A 9,245-nucleotide genomic window follows, 5' to 3' on the forward strand; every position below is an offset into this window, starting at 1 on the left:
TCCTTTCTTTAACGCTGCGAGCCCGGTACTTCCCAGTCACGAACGGCATGCGCGTTATCAGTGTGACGCAGCATTCTCGACAGGAAAGTAGCGAGCGCCGAGTTTTCAAGAAAGGAAACGCAAGCAAGGCAGATGACGATTATCGTTGTGGGACAAATATACACCCCAAAGGGTGCAAACTGTTTTTAGAGTGCAGCCGGCAGCAAAGCTCGGCCAGTGTCGAAATTTCTTGTCGCCTCTCGCCTTTCGTACACATCGTCCGCCGGTTCCCGCAGACAGCTCGTGGTGATGACGTGTGCGGCGCATAGCTCGGGCCGATGACGAAGCAGGAAAACCGCGGCGCCCGTGCGTCGCGCGCGCGCTCACTTCGGACCCACAGTTTCAAGCGTCCGGGCAAACCTAGACTTGCCCAAGACAAGCCCCCCGGCCTGAACTGGCCGAACCGCCGCAGAAGTGTTGGCGGGATGCCGGAAAATGTTGGTAGCTGTCGCCGACGTCTCGCGCTTCTGTTTTCTGGTTTCTTGTGCCGGCGCATTTCCATGCTGCTCAAGGTGAGCGTGTTTCGTGATTTACCTTGAACGCTGTCCCTTTGAATGTTTCCTGCTTTTGTTTTTTATCTTCGTGCTATTTTACAGTGCACGGATTAATGATGTTCTTTTATTAGTCTTTTCGTCTTTCTTGATCGTAAACGAGCTCAAGATAATTGTATAGCTTGCTTAGTTCTGAAAAGACGACTTTATTCCTCTTTCTAACGTGCAACAGTGAAACTCTCCCGAGGATAAACGTTTATATAAGTTTCTTTTTTTAATGCTTCGTTATTTTGAATGTACGATTATCGTTTGGGAACTCTGCATGAATAAAAAAAAATGGCTTAGGGCGTTTATTACCGAACTTTTAAGCGCTAAAAATATTCAAAATACCGATTGACACAGCACGCGATCGGAGGAAATTGGAATATTCGTACTGTACAGCAACCATGCGGGTAGCATTGATAGCCGTGCTACGTATTCAAGACGGTCCTTGCGCCAGTTAGCGAACTAAAAGCAGAAGAAGAAGAAACGTAGTATACTCAGTTGGGTGAAGTTTATGAATATCTGAAAAAATACACGAAGATTGAATGAACGTTTACAAATGCTTAGTGCAAAGAAGAGGAACGATATAAAGCATAAGCGCTTATAACGAGACGCGATTGCGGCATCGTCGGTGCTCCGCACTCCTACAACCTACAGACGCGTTTGGGGCGCATGTCCGAATCGCGAGGACAGCGGAACGCCCTGGCGAACTCCTTCGTGTTCCTTAACGGGCCGTTGACGAAGAAGGGGGCAGGCGAACGTGCACCCCTGTGCGTCCTCTGGTGAAGGTACGCGTCGTCGTAAGCCTCGCACCTGCTTCTAGCGAACTCGTAGAAGAACAGTCTGTCCGTGGCTCGAGATCTCGACCGTGCGTCGCCGGCCATCGACGTACTGCTGTTAGAGAAGGGTAGAACGCAAAACGTCCTACCTTAATTAAAGCAAACAAACAAGGAAAGTAGTAAAGCAGTTGTGCTAAATTGTGTCGATGCAATGATGTGACCAGCATTGTGGCGAATGAGCTGAGCTTACGTTCCATTCCCTTGAGCCCGCAGCAACCGCTTCCGGAAGGCATGGAGGACGGAGGGCAAGGCGATGACGTCGATTGCGTCGTGGTGCACGGCCAGTTCGCTGGCTTGCTTGTCATGGTAAAACTGCCTCCGCAGGCAGTCGGCGAGCAGTTCTAGCCTCAGGTGTGCCGCAGGATACCTGCGCACATCGATCACCGACAGCCAATGTCCAATAGGCTTAAGACTGAGCGACCATCTCGAGCTGTCCAACGTCAGTGCAAGTGCATCGACTAATTTCGATTAGCACTTACAGTCATTATAACGTGCGATGCTGTTTCGGATGGAACGTGGTGATGTAATGAAACGTTTCAACTGTAGGAGAAGACATATGTGACATAGACGCGGAAGCGGAGCTGTGGCATCGTGTGGTTGCCGCAGGATGTTGGTGCACCTCATCTTTTTTGATACGACGTCACCCGACGCCGTTGTGCTTCCCGAAATAGCGCAGATGCATGGGAACAGGCATTATTGATCCACTCTGTGACGTCACGGAAGTAAGTAGCCTAGTGCAGCCAGCCGCGTACCAAAATGATACAAGTCGGTTTTGATCAATTCGCCAGTGTACCAGCTTTTTACCTCAGTGTAATAAGCTGCCTTAGTTGCGTGTTTTTTTTTTTTTTTTTTTTGCATGTGTGTGCATGTGTGGCTATACCAAGTTGACTTCGGCAGAGGGAACGGAAGGTGGCAATGCTCGTTTTTAAAAACGCGATGTCTTTATATAGCGTAACATAGCAGTTTCTTCTGAGCACACACATTAGCTTGGCGCAAATCCTTATGGAAATCGATACGAGCTGCTCAAAAAACTTCATAGTCGAAGAAAATCTGTCCTGGTCTTGGAGTTGAACCCAAAACACCGCCTTGCCGTAGCAGTCGATATAGCAACTAAAGTTACCAACGTTTTCCCTGCAAGAAACTCACATGGGTTTTGTGTGTAGCTTCCTGCTATAGGCTCCTTACAAGAAACTCATATGGGTTTCGTGTGTAGCTTCGTGCTATAGGCTGAGGTAGGTGGGTGTGCTGTCACTTTCAGGCACATTGTTATGCCGAATCCATTTCAACATCTTTCCCTCGTCGCGTATATATATGCACAGCGCTATGCCCCACCCGAAAATTTTTCGCAGTGCGCATCACGCCGTCCGCGCTTTGTCTTTTCGCCTCACCTTCGCTTGAGGCGGGACGCCATCCTGAGGAAGAGTCCCACCACAGCCCTGGCCAAGTCGAGCCCTAACCTCGGCAGGTGGAGCGCGTAGAACGCGTCCCCGGTGAGATCTTTATCATCAACGGACGCCGGAGGCACTGCCAGGTACCCTTCGTCCTCGTCCAGCCATGGCTCGTCGCCCAGCGCAGGTCCACGCCAGAAGGTCTCGAAGCCCCTGTCAATCAGCCTGCGCTGCGCGTTGCGCCACGTCGCCCTCAGGACAGCGTTCCACGAGACGATGGGCGACGTTTCGGCATCGGAGAACACGAGCTCGCTGAACTTCATGCGCAGGCTCGGCTTTCGCATCCACGCGGGCACCAGCAACTGTGGGGAGTGGGTTAGTGTGACGTGCTCCATCCATCACGACTCACAGCCACGAAGTTACGTATGCAACATAGAAAATAACACGACGAGCGACACCTGAAGTCATATAAGTAGGCCGAGCATGAGCTCGCTAAATCGACAGACAGCTGGACAGAGAGCCAGATCGGAACAAGAGAACTTGGCTATGTTGCGTTGTTCCACAATGTCTTAGTTCGCCGCAATAACGTCCTTATTGATGTAGCTAATTGCTATGTAACTGGATCCAACGCTTGAAACTATTACGCGGACTGTTCAACTCCATATCTTGCAGTGAAGCTGCCGTGTTTCAAGCTGACCTGAGGAAAACGAAAAGCGTGCTTCCTTCAGCAATGATATTCCTCAACTGCTTCGGCTGCCATCTCGGACAGAAGATAAAATTCCACTTGCACATCCGACACTATGGTGAGACCAGGCATGTTAGAATGCCTGGTCATCGGAAAGTCGCTGAATAAAACTAGAGAACGCCGACGCACCTGTTGCTTGAGTCCTGTAACGACGTCTCTGAAGCGGCTCGTCAGCTTCGGAGTTACGTTCAACGCGCGGACGAGGGTGAGAGTCTCGTCGACCACGTGGTCTGTAAGGACGCCGAGCTCGCTTTCTAGTTGGTGCAGACTCCTGCGGTGCAAAGAGGCGGATACCGTCGCATCGGTCATTGGACGGTAATAGAATTGCAGTGCTTAGAAGGATCCGCTCTTCCGATGGGCACATGGGCGGCGCTAGTACCTTCCTATACGTAGCCGTCCCAACGCGGCAATCGCATGCACAATTTTATTTGTCTGTGAACAAATTTGTTTCGGATATTTTCACAGGATGAACACATTACTTGAAGTAAAACATTACTTATAAGTATATCAAAACAATCTGCTATTACTTTAGCAGACATGTACCGTGTATTTCAGTACACATTTCATGAGCGTGTTCGATCAGCAGCTGTCCGTTGTAAAAAAAAATAAAAATTGAAGCAAAAGAAAACAATTCATTGAGCCTTGGTGTTCCTCCCCTCCTGACCTGATGTTGGCGTTCCAAAGCATGTACGCGAAGGGCTCGGGCACCAGGCGGGACAGGAATCGCAGGCAGCGGCGCTCGGCCCCGTGCTCCGGCGGGTCGACGTCCTCCCAGCCTCGGAGACGCGCGGTGGCCACGTCCACCAGCGGCCGGTACCGTTTCCAGTCCAGGAACGGGGCGTACCGCACGTACAACCTGCGCCGTAAGCGTTTGCCTATAGAACAGCTTATAGAGGTTACATGTGGTTACAGAGGTTACATAGGTTACAGAGGCTAAATAAAAACGGACCCCTTCATTACATTTGTTTGTCTAGTATGGCGCCATACTTGAAGTAATAGCTTAGCGCAAAAAAACCACGGACACAAGGAAGACAGACAAGGACAAGCGCTTGTCCTTGTCTGTCTTCCTTGTGTCCGTGGTTTTTTTTGCGCTAAGCTATTACATCAAATATGGACGACCAACTAGCCCAACAGTCAACTCTTCTAGTATGGCGCGTGCAGCCGGAATCATTTAACACACTGACCGCAGTGTGAGGTAGTTGTGCAGGCTGGGCGAGCCGAACTTTTCTACGATGTGCGCGAAGCGACGCTGGAAGGAGCCGCCCTTGACCAGCACCGCGGTGCGGCTTTCGACGCTCGTCACGCCGTCCAGTGCGGTGCGCAGAAACCTCGTCCAGTTCCAGAGGCGCGAGCTTTGTAACCGTGCAACCGACGCCCGCACGTAGTCGTCGACGCCGGCGCGCTGTCCTGCCAGGTCGACGAGCGCCCGTTCGATCTGTACAAGGAATGGCGATGGAATGCGGTGTATGTATACATATGAGCACTAGATATGGCGTGCTGGAGCGAGCCGATTCCCGCCTTACTAAAATAAGCAAATAAATGAACAAACTAGCAAGCAGTCAAGCTAACAAAACAAACAAAGACAGCAAAAAGAAGTCCGGCGGTAGACCATCTCAGGTTGACTGTCGACGTTAATGCGATTAACATTGAAGCAATGTAGTGTTGCCCCGTACCGCCACCGCCGAAACGCGTCATGTATAGAGACCGCGGAAATTCAGGCGAAATGCCTTTATTGTTTCCTTACGACCTGATCATGCCTATTTAAGATATAAGCACAAACTATGGGTCTAGAAACACTTTAGTGGCTATTTATGGTGCCTAAAAATGCCTATTTCGATGTTGGTGCCTGTATTTTCCGAACCTAAAAAATTGTATTTTCCGTGCTTTGTCCTTGCATTATCTTTTGTTGATCATGTGATCAAGCGCTGGGGACCTTGCCTGAAGGCAGCTGAATATCACGACAAGCGTTTCACCTGTGTAAAGATTGTTCTTAATGACTTTGTAGCAGACGTTGGCATCGCTGCAGGGAGAATGGCCCGAAATGCTCTACGCAACGACACACTTAAGGTGGCTTAGCGTACTTGTGCACTCACTTTACGTTTTTAGCCAACATTATCGAGGAACTCGATTGCTAGGACTCGCCGTGGTTGCTTAGTGGCTATGATGTTGGGCTGCCGAGCTGCTGCTGTTGGGCTCTCGTGCGACGTTGGTGTTCGAGGGTGTCTGCGGCTATGAGTTGACTCTGTTGGAAAGGGCTGTGGTTAACCCCCTTCGCTTTGTGGGTTCTCGAGCTAGGGAGTGTGCCCTCTCGCTGCCTGGGGTGCCCTCGTGTCCTTGCCACCATATCATTGCATCTTCTTCTTGAAGTGCGTCGCCTATGATTCTCAGCACGCTTCGTGGCAGCCTGCCTTGCATGTACATTCTGCATGCTGCTTGAGAGTCGGAGATAACCGGCGCCGTCGCTGTGTTTGATTGCCATCGCGATCAATCAATTCAATCAAGCTTCGGCAGTGGCTATGCATGTTGTGTTTATGGAGGCCCTTATCTCGGTTCTTTTCCGCTGCGTGTTGCGAACTGCTACTATGACGTGTCCTCTAACAGTCGGAGCGGCGTCTGTGTATTGCACTTCTTGATTATTCGAAAAGCTTTTGATAAGTTGATTGGCTCGGGCTTGTCTTCGGCCTTTGTGGCTGATGTAATTAGTTCGAGAGTTCAATCTCGGACAAAGATCCAGGGTTTTCGGTAGTAAAGTAACTTGAAAGGCTCTGAACGGCGAATATTCTGGAATTTCCCGAGGGCGTCGCCATCACGGGAGGCCGCGAACACTGGACGAAATATTCTCGCCATCTTAAAGCTGCTTGTGCGCAGCGCTTCTTAACGAGTCATCACGCGCGAGGCGGAGCCGTCCGTGCTGTCCTCACCTCGACCATTTCGGGCATGTCGCGCGTCCCCGCGATGCTCTGCACGGCCGCCATGAACCATTCGTCGTGCACGTCCCGCATGCTGACGAAGTACCGGAAGAGCGGCTGTGGCGCCCCCACGCGGATGACCCAGCGTGGAGACGGTCGCGCGTCCACCTGGGAGGAGCGCGTCCTGGTCTTGTTCCTACCGCCCCTGCGACCGTCGGCTGGCGGGACGTCTTCCGCGGGCTTCCGGACGACCCGGATGTCGATGAGTGCGGGGAGCCCCGAGTGCGATAGGACCCTGTTTTAACGCGACAGCGTTATGGAGCTCGTGTCGCAGAAAAGCCGGTGTCGTCGGCGTCGGCGGCGTTGGCCGTGAGCGACAAATCCCGGGAGGCCATTCATGAATAAAAAGCAACTTTTCGTCGCCTTGCAGTGGGCGGTAGGTGGGGCATGATCCCTGTGTTGGGGGCTACATTTCACTGATTATAAATTTGCTCTCACTCAAGTATTATTGCGCCACAAAAAAGACACGGACGTAAGAGAAGAACACACACAAAGCGCAAACTGTCAACTAAATTTATTCTTCTCTTACGTCCGTGTATATTTTTTTTTTGTTACCAACTTGGGTCCGGAATGATGCTCTCATTAAATTTGCTTTGTTGTAATAAGTGCGGACGGTGTACTCTACCGTCGCGTTGGTTTATAGTACACTCCCATGGCGTTCTGCTCAGCACGTGGTCACGCGTTCTATTCGCGGACACGGCAGTTGAATTTTTTATGAAAACATACATGAAAAAGAAGAAAAAAAAAGATTGTCAACATATATTTATGGTGCACCTTTAAGGTGTCCGTGCCGTCACAAACTTTATCTGGGGCCTCCACTGCGGCGTATATAACAGCCTGGGTTGTTTGAGACGTTATTATCAATCAATCAATCAATCAACCAATCAATCACCAATTTCATGAAACGCATGCACAATTTTACAGGGTATTTTTTTAGACCATACATATATTTTTATAAAAAATAATGAGGGCAGTGAGCGTGGCGTTTTTGTAGACGAGTTCCTAGAAAAGGTGGACATACTTTACCGCTAATAACCTGAGCTTCACGCGACCAATTACCGAAAATTCTTTAACATTTTATTAGTTCCTTGGGGGCACTTGTCTAAATGACAGATTTGGTTGCAGTGCCATTTTCATGTAGACTCATTAATTTTTTTTTTTTTTGAAAGTCGCATTTGACTCGGGGTAATCACCATCAAATTCCAAAGCTCAATGAAGGCAATAGCGAGAGCGAGCGTGTCCCACTGCGCGTCAGGCGGCAACGTCCCATAAAGAAGTATGGGGCGAAGTTTGATAGCGTGCCGCGGCAAATCCTGACCCGACGCACAGCTATCCCTGCAGCCCATGGTCTGACACTCAAGGCAAAGCGTGCCATATCAGTAGCTGCGGCGACTGGCAGAGACGTTCGGTTTCAAACTTCTTGCCCTTGTCTTCATCGGTCGCTTGGATCTGATATTATTGCGGGGCCGCCTCTTCTCCGTTCCCACGGGGCTAGGTTTCGATATTGCCTGTAATTTAGCGTTGAAGTTTCATGATGAATACCTCGAATGAAGTGAGACTTCATATATTTCAAAAAAAAAGAAAAGGTTAGGAGGAGGAAGCAGGAATAGACGGAAAGACAGGGAGGGTGCATTAAAATGTTACTGCATGCCTTCAAATACGCCATTTGCGCAACTGCCCCTAAGGCACTAATAAAAGGTTAATTATTGATTTTGTTAGTCATCTCAAGCTCACGTTATTAGCGCCAAAGTGTGTCCACCTCACCTAGAAAAAGCTCACGTTATTAGCGCCAAAGTGTGTCCACCTCACCTAGAAACTCCTTCGCAAAAACCACGTTCGCTTAGCTTACAACATTATAAAGAAATCTGTATTGTCTAGAAAGACACACTGTATAGACGTTATATATTCTCACTGGCTTTTCATGATGCACAAAGTTGTTTCTAAATTTTCTAAACTTCACATGCCCAGCCAAACCTTTCAAAGCGGTCATTTTTCTTTAAAGTAGAAAAACGAACAAAAGAACGAGTACGTTTTAAACATTTTCATCAATCTGTAGGGTTACCTCTAATAACAATTCAAAGACAAGTCAGTGCTGGTAAAGGGTCCCATAAGTACAATCAATTTTCGAGAGTTCTCGGCCATCATCGTGGTGTACGCTCGCACCTATTGCGCCCAAATAGAGTGAATGTACACGATTGGGGGAGATAGAGAAAGCCTCAATCCGCAGCCTATGTTTTGACAGGTGGAGTACTTCTTAAGGACCCTTTAGAGTTCCTTTAGACTTTTCTTGATCACTTACTACACTGATCAACCCAAATCTCTATCTTCATGTGGTACTTTGTCTAAATTGTTTCCACCACTAGAAGTACGATAATATTGAAGAATATTTTCCAATGTCTGAAAATGAGCTACTCCTGAAAAAATTCATTGACGATTACGATAGTCCCTAATGCGAAATTTGAGCGCCGCTCTATATGTGTTCTCATTTCGCTATATATTGGCTGGCACGGGCAATTTGTCTCGTGGGGCCCATTGCAGATAGAATAAAGTGTGGCGCGACTGCCTCGCTGACCGGGAGATCGCGAGAGGCAGCGCGTGGGTGACACGTGGGCGCGATTCACAGCAGCCGCTGCAGACAGACCTCCGCTCATATACAGCGCTTTGTTTCCAAATATGGTACCGGTGGGCGCACTCGCCGTACGCCATCGATGAACAGACGACGGCACGCTACT

General features: G+C 49.3%; 1 protein-coding gene across 2 annotated transcripts; it reads right to left on the bottom strand.

Annotated features, from left to right (window-relative positions):
• Window positions 1-974: 974 nt before the first annotated feature.
• Window positions 975-3,211, bottom strand: LOC126518230 (uncharacterized). 2 transcript variants are annotated; one of them, XM_072285491.1, is made up of 3 exons: window positions 2,800-3,211; window positions 1,602-1,778; window positions 975-1,463 (listed from the first exon to the last, which is right to left on the bottom strand). In XM_072285491.1, exons 1-3 carry the CDS (start codon window positions 3,192-3,194, stop codon window positions 1,217-1,219), a joined length of 819 nt encoding a protein of 272 aa, XP_072141592.1. In that variant the 5' UTR covers window positions 3,195-3,211; the 3' UTR covers window positions 975-1,216. The 2 variants fall into 2 exon arrangements, with proteins under 2 accessions (XP_072141592.1, XP_072141591.1); XM_072285490.1 differs by having other exon boundaries at window positions 975-1,466.
• Window positions 3,212-9,245: the final 6,034 nt, after the last annotated feature.

The sequence above is a fragment of the Dermacentor andersoni genome, chromosome 11 (assembly GCF_023375885.2).
Source record: "Dermacentor andersoni chromosome 11, qqDerAnde1_hic_scaffold, whole genome shotgun sequence".
Taxonomy (NCBI): Eukaryota; Metazoa; Arthropoda; class Arachnida; order Ixodida; family Ixodidae; genus Dermacentor; species Dermacentor andersoni.